The sequence below is a fragment of the Macaca thibetana genome, unplaced genomic scaffold (genome assembly GCF_024542745.1).
Source record: "Macaca thibetana thibetana isolate TM-01 unplaced genomic scaffold, ASM2454274v1 unplaced_scaffolds68, whole genome shotgun sequence".
Classification (NCBI taxonomy): Eukaryota; Metazoa; Chordata; class Mammalia; order Primates; family Cercopithecidae; genus Macaca; species Macaca thibetana.
The window spans coordinates 1-11,772 of NW_026088857.1; the positions used below are offsets into that span (position 1 = coordinate 1).

The 11,772-nt window shown below is 53.0% G+C and overlaps 1 protein-coding gene and 1 pseudogene across 1 annotated transcript; both read left to right on the forward strand.

Annotated features, from left to right (window-relative positions):
- The first annotated feature begins 1,694 nt into the window (after positions 1 to 1,694).
- Positions 1,695 to 2,987, forward strand: LOC126947284 (double homeobox protein 4C-like). The gene has a single exon (XM_050777982.1). It carries the CDS (start codon positions 1,710 to 1,712, stop codon positions 2,985 to 2,987), a length of 1,278 nt encoding a protein of 425 aa, XP_050633939.1. The 5' UTR covers positions 1,695 to 1,709.
- A 5,264-nt stretch (positions 2,988 to 8,251) lies between these two features.
- Positions 8,252 to 9,531, forward strand: LOC126947280 (double homeobox protein 4C-like; annotated as a pseudogene).
- The last annotated feature ends 2,241 nt before the right edge of the window (positions 9,532 to 11,772 follow it).

An 11,772-nucleotide genomic window follows, 5' to 3' on the forward strand; every position in this document is an offset into this window, starting at 1 on the left:
TTATTCATAACCTAAACAACGAACAAGGACATTCGAAAAATAGGAGGTCTGTTTAAAACACTGCCCCTCACCTCAACTTCCCTAGTTATTGGCAAACCTAGCACTCACAGGAATACCTTTCCTCACAGGCTTCTACTCCAAAGATCTCATTATCGAAGCCACAAATACGTCGTATACCAAGGCCTGAGCCCTATTTATTACTCTCATCGCCACCTCCCTAACAAGCGCCTACAGTACTCGAACCATTCTCCTTACCCTAACAGGACAACCCCGCTTCCCAGCCCTAATAAACATCAACGAAAACAACCCCGCCCTACTAAACCCAATTAAATAGGCAGTATAATCACGGGATTCCTTATCACCAGTAATATCCCCCCTACCTCACTCCCCCAGACAACACCCTTCTATCTCAAACTCTCAGCCCTAGACGCAACCTGCTCTCGGTTTCCTAACAGCCCTAGACCTCGCCCTTATAACCAACAAACTAAAAGTGAAAAACCCATCACAAATACTCAAATTCTCCAACATACTAGGATACTTCCCCACCACAGTTCACCGTATGATCCCCTAGCAAAACCTACTTATAAGTCAAAACTTAGCCCTCCTCTTATTAGACTCAACATGGCTAGAAAAAATCTATACCCGAAATAATCTCACAAACACGTATTACCGCTTCCACAACTGTAACCACCCAGAGAGGCATAATCAAACTCTACTTCCTCTCTTTCCTCATCCCCCCTATCCTGACCCTACTTCTAATAATATAACCTATTACCCCGAGTAATCTCAATCACAATGTATACACCAACAAACAATGTTCAACCAGCAACCACCGCTAACCAACGCCCTCCGCCCGTAATCATACAAGGCACCCGCACCAATACAGTCACCTCGAATTAACCCCGACCCCTCCCCCTCAAAAATCACCCAGTTACCCATATTATTGAAATTAACCACCACCACTTCTTCATCCAAACTTAAAACCCATAAAACCAGCCCTACCTCCATCATTAATCCTACCAAAAGACCCCCTAGAACCTCAAGCCCTGAGCCCCATGTCTCAGGATACTCTTCAATGGCCATTGCTGTAGTATAACCAAAGACAACTATTATACCCCCCAGATAAACTAAAAATATCATTAAACCCATATAAGCCCCCCCATAATTGAAAATAATCACACAACCAATCACACCACTAACAATTAACGCTAAAACCCCCATAAATAGGAGAGGGCTTAGGAGAAAAACCTACAAACCCCATAACCGATAATACACTTAATGTCAATAAAACATATGTCATTGCTTCCATATGGACTCCAACCATAACCAATGATACGAAAAACCATCGTTGTACCTCAACTACAAAAGCACCAATGATTCCACTACGCAAATCCAACCCAATCCTGAAAATCATCAGCCACTCCCCCCACCCCACTCCCCACTTCCGGGGCTTCTCCGGCCCCACCCATACCCAGGCCACAGTGACCTGGGCCCTGTGGGTCCCGGCTTCCGAGGGCGGGCTTGCCCTGGGCTCCTCCGGCATTCCTGAAGGGGTGGAGCCTGTGGGCCTTTATAAGGGCCGCTGGCCGGCTGGGCCGGCCTCCTGGCCGCACCTGCTCGCCGTGCACAGGCCGACTGAGGGGCACTGGAGCCCGCCGGCCTCTCTCTGCCCGTGTCTGTCCGCGAAATTCCGGCCAGGTCTCCCCGCGATGGCTCTCCCGACACCCGGCGACGGCGCCCTCCCGGCGGGAGCCCGAGGACGAGGACGGCGAAGGAGACTCGTTTGGACCCCGAGCCAGAGGGAGGCCCTGCGAGCCTGCTTTGAGCGGAACCCGTACCCGGGCATCGCCACCAGGGAAGAGCTGGCCCAGGCCATCGGCATTCCGGAGCCCAGGGTCCAGATTTGGTTTCAGAACGAGAGATCGCGCCAGCTGAGGCAGCACCGGCGGGAATCTCGGCCCTGGCCCGGGAAACGCGGCCCGCAAGAAGGCAGGCGAAAGCGGACCGCCGTCACCCGGTCCCAGACCGCCCTGCTCCTGCGAGCCTTCCAGCAGGATCGCTTTCCAGGCATCGCCACCCGGGAAGAACTGGCCAGAGAGACGGGCCTCCCGGAGTCCCGGATTCAGATTTGGTTTCAGAACCGGAGGGCCAGGCACCCAGGCCAGGGTGGCGGGGCACCGGCGCACGCAGGCGGCCCGGGCGACGCGGCCCCCGGCGGGTGTCCCCCCGCTCCCTCGCCGGTCGCCTTCACCCACACCGGGGCGTGGGCCACGGGGCTTCCCGCCCCCCACGTGCCCTGCGCGCCCTGGACTCTCCCACCGGGGGCTTTCGTGGGCCAGGGAGCAGGGGCCGTCGCCCCGCTGCAGCCCAGCCAGGCTGCGCAGGCAGCAGGGATCTCCCATCCTGCCCCGGCAGGCGGGGATTGGGATTTTTCCTACGCTGCCCTGGCGACTCCGGAAGGGGCGCTCTCCCACCCTCAGACTCCCCGGGGGTGGCCTCCGCGCCCGAGCCAATGGCGGGGGGATGGGGACGCGCAGCACCACAGCCTGCCGGGCCCTTGCTCGGTGGGACAGCCTGGGCCCGCTGGAGCTGAGCCGCAGGGCCAGGGTGTGCTGGCGCCGCCCACGTCCCAGGGGAGTCCGTGGTGGGGCTGGGGCCAGGGGCCCCAGGTCGCCGGGGCGGCGTGGGAGCCCCAAGTCGGGGCAGCTCCACCTCCGGGGCCCGCGCCCCCGGAGGCCTCCGCGGGGCAGGAGCAGATGCAAGCCATCCGGGCGCCCTCCCCGCCGCTCCAGGAGCCTGGGCGCTCGTCTGCACTCCCCTGCAGCCTGCTGGATGAGCTCCTGGAGACCCCCGAGTTTCTGCAGCAGGGGCAACCTTTGCTAGAAACGGAGGCCCCGACGGAGCTGCAGGACGTGGGAGAGCCCGCTTTGCTGGAACCGCTACTCCTCAGCGAGGAGGAGTACCGGGCTCTGCTGGAGGAGCTTTAGGACGCGGGGTTGGGGACGGGATCGGGGGCGGGGCGGTGGCCTCCCTTTCGCGGTGAGCACCTGGCTCGGTGTGGAGAGGCCTGTTTTCCCTCCGGGCTGACCAGCCTGGCATTCCTGTCTTCCCGGTCTGGGCGCGGCGGCGGCGGCCGGAGACTCCACACCGAGGAGAACTGAGCATCCATCCCGGGGATTCCAGAGCCGGCCCAGGTTCCAGGAGGGGGACCGTCTACTGCGCATGCGCGGCCGTGCGGGCAGCGGCCAAGGCTCTGGGAGCAGCCCCGGCAGAGCTCTCACGCTTTTCCACCACCCGACCCCCGCTTGATCCCCCACCCCGCTCCCCAACACAGCGCGCGCGCGCGCGCCCCCGCGCGCACACACACACACACACACCCCAAGACACCCACACAACCACACACCCACACACCCAAACACACCACCCCCACACCACCCCCACCCCCACCCCCACCCCCCCCCCCCCCCCCACCACGACCGAAAAGCACCACCACCGTGTTCTGCACTGGGCTGCCCTTGCCATAAAACTAGGAATAGCCCCCTTCCACTTTTGAGTCCCAGAAGTTACCCAAGGAACATCCCTAACTTCTGGCCTACTCCTCCTTACATGGCAAATACTAGCCCCCATCTCAATCATATACCAAATTCACCCATCAATCAACACCCATATCCTCCTAACTCTCTCTACCCTATCTATCACAGTAGGCAGTTGAGGAGGTCTCAACCAAACACAATTACGCAAAATCCTAGGATATTCTTCAATCACTCACATAGGCTGAATAATAAGAACACTAGTATATCACCCAACTATCACAATTCTTTACTTCACCATAGACATCATCCTAACAACTACCATATTCCTGACCCTCAACCTAAACTCAAACACCACCACCCTCATACTATCCCACACCTGAAACAAATCAACCTGTCTAGCACCACTAAGAGCATCCACCCTCCTATCCCTAGGGGGCTTACCCCCTCTAACCGGCTTCCTACCTACATGAATTAGCGTTCAAGAACTCACAATAAACAATCACTTTCTCATCCCCTCTATCATAATTATCAGAACTCTGCTTAACCTGTATTTCTCTATACGCCTAATCTATACCATCTCCCTAACACTATTTCCGACATCCAACAACACAAAAATAATATGGCAATTCGAAAACACAAAACCTACACTCCTTATTCCCCCACTCGTCATTGCCTCTACCCTTTTACTACCAACCTCCGCCCTAATTTTGGCTATCCACTAGAAATTTAGGTTAAACAAGACCAAGAGCCTTCAAAGCCCTTAGTAAGTAAAAATACTTAATTTCTGAAGTACATAAGGACTGCAAACACCTACTCTGCATCAATTGAACGCAAATCAATTACTTTAATTAAGCTAAGCCCTCACTAGATCAACGGGACTCGAACCCACAAAAATTTAGTGAACAGCTAAATACCCTAATCAACTGGCTTTGATCCACTTCTCCCGCCGCAGGGAAAAAAGGCGGGAGAAGGCCCGGCAGAAACTTTTAAAGCTGCTCCTTTGAACTTGCAATTCAATGTGAAAATCACCTCCGGGCTGCTAAAAGGAGGACTACACCCCTGTCTTTAGGTTTACAGCCTAATGCTTACTCAGCCACTTTACCCTTCCCTTCTCTCTATCTCTACCTATGCTCATCAACCGTTGACTCTTTTCAACAAACCATAAGGACATTGGGACTCTATACCTACTATTTGGTGCATGAGCTGGAATCATAGGTACAGCTCTAAGCCTTCTTATTCGAGCTGAACTAGGTCAACCCGGCAATCTACTAGGTAACGACCATATTTACAACGTTATTGTAACGGCCCATGCATTCATCATAATTTTATCCTTATAATTGCCCATGGACTCACCTCCTCCATCTATTTCTGCCTAGCTAACTCAAACTATGAACGTACCCACAGCCGTATCCTACCACTGTCCCGAGGACTTCAAACCCTACTCCCATTAATAACCTTCTGATGGTTCACAGCAAACCTTACTAATCTTGCCCTACCCCCCACTATCAACCTACTAGGTGAGCTCTTTGTAATCGCAGCCTCGTTTTCCTGATCCCATATGACTATTGTCCTAACAGGACTCAACATACTAATTACAGCCCTCTACTCTCTCCACATGTTCATCACAATGCAGCGAGGAACACTTACACATCATATAATCAACATAAAACCCCCCTTCACACGAGAAAATACGTTCGTATTTATACACCTCGCTCCAATCATTCTTCTATCCCTCAACCCCAATATCATTCTAGGGTTTGCTCCCTGTAAATATAGTTTAATGAAAACATTAGATTGTGAACCTAACTATAGAAGCTTATCGCTTCTTATTTACCGAGAAAACCTGCAAGGACTGCTAATCCATGCCTCCGTACTTAAAATTACGGCTTTCTCAACTTTTAAAGGATAACTAACAGCTATCCATTGGCCTTAGGAGCCAAAAACATTGGTGCAACTCCAAATAAAAGTAACAATCATGTGTACCCCTGTTATAACAACAACCCTCGCCTCCCTAACTCTTCCAATTTTTGCCACCCTCATCAACCCTGACAAAAACACGCTCATATCCAAATTATGTAAAAACAACTGTAACATATGCTTTTCTTACTAGCCTTCTTCCAACAACTTTCTACATTTTCTTCAACCAAGAAACAACCATGTGAAGTTGACATTGAATAACAGCCCAGACATTAGATCTAACACTAAGCTTTAAACTAGATTACTTTTCCATAATATTTATTCCAATCGCACTGTTCATCACCTGATCCATTATAGAATCCTCGCTATGGTACATAAGCTCAGATCCAAACATTAACCAACTCTTCAAATATCTCCTTATCTTCCTATTCTAGTTCTGCTAACTGATTCTAGTTACTGCTAACAACCTTTTCCAACTCTTCATCGGTTGGGAAGGCGTAGGAATTATATCCTTCCTCCTAATTAGCTGATGACACGCTCGAGCGGACGCCAACACAGCAGCCATCCAAGCAGTCCTATACAACCGTATTGGCGACATTGGTCTTATCCTAGCTATGACACGATTCCTCCTGCATTACAACTCATGAGGCTTTCAACAAATATTAGCCCTAAACTCCAACTCAAACCTCCTTCCACTAATAGGCCTTCTCCTAGCAGCAACAGGAAAATCAGCCCAATTTGGCCTTCACCCCGACTGCCCTCTGCCATAGAAGGCCCAACTCCAGTCTCAGCTCTACTTCACTCCAGCACCATAGTTGTTGCCGGAGTATTCCTACTCATCCGTTTCCACCCTTTAATAGAAAACTATACACTAATCCAAAACCTCACATTATGCCTGGGAGCCATTACTACTCTATTCACAGCCATCTGTGCCCTCACACAAAACGATATTTAAAAAATCGTGGCCTTCTCTACCTCAAGTCAACTAGGCCTAATAATAGTCACCATTGGTATTAACCAACCATACCTAGCATTCCTACACATCTGCACCCATGCCTTCTTCAAAGCTATACTTTTTATGTGCTCCGGATCCATTATTCATAACCTAAACAACGAACAAGACATTCGAAAAATAGGAGGTCTGTTTAAAACACTGCCCCTCACCTCAACTTCCCTAGTTATTGGCAACCTAGCACTCACAGGAATACCTTTCCTCACAGGCTTCTACTCCAAAGATCTCATTATCGAAGCCACAAATACGTCGTATACCAAGGCCTGAGCCCTATTTATTACTCTCATCGCCACCTCCCTAACAAGCGCCTACAGTACTCGAACCATTCTCCTTACCCTAACAGGACAACCCCGCTTCCCAGCCCTAATAAACATCAACGAAAACAACCCCGCCCTACTAAACCCAATTAAATAGGCAGTATAATCACGGGATTCCTTATCACCAGTAATATCCCCCCTACCTCACTCCCCCAGCCAACAACACCCTTCTATCTCAAACTCTCAGCCCTAGACGCAACTGCTCTCGGTTTCCTAACAGCCCTAGACCTCGCCCTTATAACCAACAAACTAAAAGTGAAAAACCCATCACAAATACTCAAATTCTCCAACATACTAGGATACTTCCCCACCACAGTTCACCGTATGATCCCCTAGCAAAACCTACTTATAAGTCAAAACTTAGCCCTCCTCTTATTAGACTCAACATGGCTAGAAAAATCTATACCCGAAATAATCTCACAAACACGTATTACCGCTTCCACAACTGTAACCACCCAGAGAGGCATAATCAAACTCTACTTCCTCTCTTTCCTCATCCCCCCTATCCTGACCCTACTTCTAATAATATAACCTATTACCCCGAGTAATCTCAATCACAATGTATACACCAACAAACAATGTTCAACCAGCAACCACCGCTAACCAACGCCCCGCCCGTAATCATACAAGGCACCCGCACCAATACAGTCACCTCGAATTAACCCCGACCCCTCCCCCTCAAAAATCACCCAGTTACCCATATTATTGAAATTAACCACCACCACTTCTTCATCCAAACTTAAAACCCATAAAACCAGCCCTACCTCCATCATTAATCCTACCAAAAGACCCCCTAGAACCTCAAGCCCTGAGCCCCATGTCTCAGGATACTCTTCAATGGCCATTGCTGTAGTATAACCAAAGACAACTATTATACCCCCCAGATAAACTAAAAATATCATTAAACCCATATAAGCCCCCCCATAATTGAAAATAATCACACAACCAATCACACCACTAACAATTAACGCTAAACCCCCATAAATAGGAGAGGGCTTAGGAGAAAAACCTACAAACCCCATAACCGATAATACACTTAATGTCAATAAAACATATGTCATTGCTTCCATATGGACTCCAACCATAACCAATGATACGAAAACCATCGTTGTACCTCAACTACAAAAGCACCAATGATTCCACTACGCAAATCCAACCCAATCCTAAAAATCATCAGCCACTCCCCCCCCACCCCACTCCCCACTTCCGGGGCTTCTCCGGCCCCCACCCATACCCAGGCCACAGTGACCTGGGCCCTGTGGGTCCCGGCTTCCGAGGGCGGGCTTGCCCTGGGCTCCTCCGGCATTCCTGAAGGGGTGGAGCCTGTGGGCCTTTATAAGGGCCGCTGGCCGGCTGGGCCGGCCTCCTGGCCGCACCTGCTCGCCGTGCACAGGCCGACTGAGGGGCACTGGAGATCGCCGGCCTCTCTCTGCCCGTGTCTGTCCGCGAAATTCCGGCCAGGTCTCCCCGCGATGGCTCTCCCGACACCCGGCGACGGCGCCCTCCCGGCGGGAGCCCGAGGACGAGGACGGCGAAGGAGACTCGTTTGGACCCCGAGCCAGAGGGAGGCCCTGCGAGCCTGCTTTGAGCGGAACCCGTACCCGGGCATCGCCACCAGGGAAGAGCTGGCCCAGGCCATCGGCATTCCGGAGCCCAGGGTCCAGATTTGGTTTCAGAACGAGAGATCGCGCCAGCTGAGGCAGCACCGGCGGGAATCTCGGCCCTGGCCCGGGAAACGCGGCCCGCAAGAAGGCAGGCGAAAGCGGACCGCCGTCACCCGGTCCCAGACCGCCCTGCTCCTGCGAGCCTTCCAGCAGGATCGCTTTCCAGGCATCGCCACCCGGGAAGAACTGGCCAGAGAGACGGGCCTCCCGGAGTCCCGGATTCAGATTTGGTTTCAGAACCGGAGGGCCAGGCACCCAGGCCAGGGTGGCGGGGCACCGGCGCACGCAGGCGGCCCGGGCGACGCGGCCCCCGGCGGGTGTCCCCCCCCCGCTCCCTCGCCGGTCGCCTTCACCCACACCGGGGCGTGGGGAACGGGGCTTCCCGCCCCCCACGTGCCCTGCGCGCCCTGGACTCTCCCACCGGGGGCTTTCGTGGCCAGGGAGCAGGGGCCGTCGCCCCGCTGCAGCCCAGCCAGGCTGCGCAGGCAGCAGGGATCTCCCATCCTGCCCCGGCAGGCGGGGATTGGGATTTTTCCTACGCTGCCCTGGCGACTCCGGAAGGGGCGCTCTCCCACCCTCAGACTCCCCGGGGGTGGCCTCCGCGCCCGAGCCAATGGCGGGGGGATGGGGACGCGCAGCACCACAGCCTGCCGGGCCCTTGCTCGGTGGGACAGCCTGGGCCCGCTGGAGCTGAGCCGCAGGGCCAGGGTGTGCTGGCGCCGCCCACGTCCCAGGGGAGTCCGTGGTGGGGCTGGGGCCAGGGGCCCCAGGTCGCCGGGGCGGCGTGGGAGCCCCAAGTCGGGGCAGCTCCACCTCCGGGGCCCGCGCCCCCGGAGGCCTCCGCGGGGCAGGAGCAGATGCAAGCCATCCGGGCGCCCTCCCCGCCGCTCCAGGAGCCTGGGCGCTCGTCTGCACTCCCCTGCAGCCTGCTGGATGAGCTCCTGGAGACCCCCGAGTTTCTGCAGCAGGGGCAACCTTTGCTAGAAACGGAGGCCCCGACGGAGCTGCAGGACGTGGGAGAGCCCGCTTTGCTGGAACCGCTACTCCTCAGCGAGGAGGAGTACCGGGCTCTGCTGGAGGAGCTTTAGGACGCGGGGTTGGGGACGGGATCGGGGGCGGGGCGGTGGCCTCCCTTTCGCGGTGAGCACCTGGCTCGGTGTGGAGAGGCCTGTTTTCCCTCCGGGCTGACCAGCCTGGCATTCCTGTCTTCCCGGTCTGGGCGCGGCGGCGGCGGCCGGAGACTCCACACCGAGGAGAACTGAGCATCCATCCCGGGGATTCCAGAGCCGGCCCAGGTTCCAGGAGGGGGACCGTCTACTGCGCATGCGCGCGCGGCCGTGCGGGCAGCGGCCAAGGCTCTGGGAGCAGCCCCGGCAGAGCTCTCACGCTTTTCCACCACCCGACCCCCGCTTGATCCCCCACCCCGCTCCCCAACACAGCGCGCGCGCGCGCGCCCGCGCGCGCACACACACACACACACACCCCAAGACACCCACACAACCACACACCCACACACCCAAACACACCACCCCCCCCACCCCCACCCCCACCCCCACCCCCACCACGACCGAAAGCACCACCACCGTGTTCTGCACTGGGCTGCCCTTGCCATAAAACTAGGAATAGCCCCCTTCCACTTTTGAGTCCCAGAAGTTACCCAAGGAACATCCCTAACTTCTGGCCTACTCCTCCTTACATGGCAAATACTAGCCCCCATCTCAATCATATACCAAATTCACCCATCAATCAACACCCATATCCTCCTAACTCTCTCTACCCTATCTATCACAGTAGGCAGTTGAGGAGGTCTCAACCAAACACAATTACGCAAAATCCTAGGATATTCTTCAATCACTCACATAGGCTGAATAATAAGAACACTAGTATATAACCCAACTATCACAATTCTTTACTTCACCATAGACATCATCCTAACAACTACCATATTCCTGACCCTCAACCTAAACTCAAACACCACCACCCTCATACTATCCCCACACCTGAAACAAATCAACCTGTCTAGCACCACTAAGAGCATCCACCCTCCTATCCCTAGGGGGCTTACCCCCTCTAACCGGCTTCCTACCTACATGAATTACCGTTCAAGAACTCACAATAAACAATCACTTTCTCATCCCCTCTATCATAATTATCAGAACTCTGCTTAACCTGTATTTCTCTATACGCCTAATCTATACCATCTCCCTAACACTATTTCCTACATCCAACAACACAAAAATAATATGGCAATTCGAAAACACAAAACCTACACTCCTTATTCCCCCACTCGTCATTGCCTCTACCCTTTTACTACCAACCTCCGCCCTAATTTTGGCTATCCACTAGAAATTTAGGTTAAACAAGACCAAGAGCCTTCAAAGCCCTTAGTAAGTAAAAATACTTAATTTCTGAAGTACATAAGGACTGCAAACACCTACTCTGCATCAATTGAACGCAAATCAATTACTTTAATTAAGCTAAGCCCTCACTAGATCAACGGGACTCGAACCCACAAAAATTTAGTGAACAGCTAAATACCCTAATCAACTGGCTTTGATCCACTTCTCCCGCCGCAGGGAAAAAAGGCGGGAGAAGGCCCGGCAGAAACTTTTAAAGCTGCTCCTTTGAACTTGCAATTCAATGTGAAAATCACCTCCGGGCTGCTAAAAGGAGGACTACACCCCTGTCTTTAGGTTTACAGCCTAATGCTTACTCAGCCACTTTACCCTTCCCTTCTCTCTATCTCTACCTATGCTCATCAACCGTTGACTCTTTTCAACAAACCATAAGGACATTGGGACTCTATACCTACTATTTGGTGCATGAGCTGGAATCATAGGTACAGCTCTAAGCCTTCTTATTCGAGCTGAACTAGGTCAACCCGGCAATCTACTAGGTAACGACCATATTTACACGTTATTGTAACGGCCCATGCATTCATCATAATTTTATCCTTATAATTGCCCATGGACTCACCTCCTCCATCTATTTCTGCCTAGCTAACTCAAACTATGAACGTACCCACAGCCGTATCCTACCACTGTCCCGAGGACTTCAAACCCTACTCCCATTAATAACCTTCTGATGGTTCACAGCAAACCTTACTAATCTTGCCCTACCCCCCACTATCAACCTACTAGGTGAGCTCTTTGTAATCGCAGCCTCGTTTTCCTGATCCCATATGACTATTGTCCTAACAGGACTCAACATACTAATTACAGCCCTCTACTCTCTCCACATGTTCATCACAATGCAGCGAGGAACACTTACACATCATATAATCAACATAAAACCCCCCTTCACACGAGAAAATACGTTCGTATTTATAC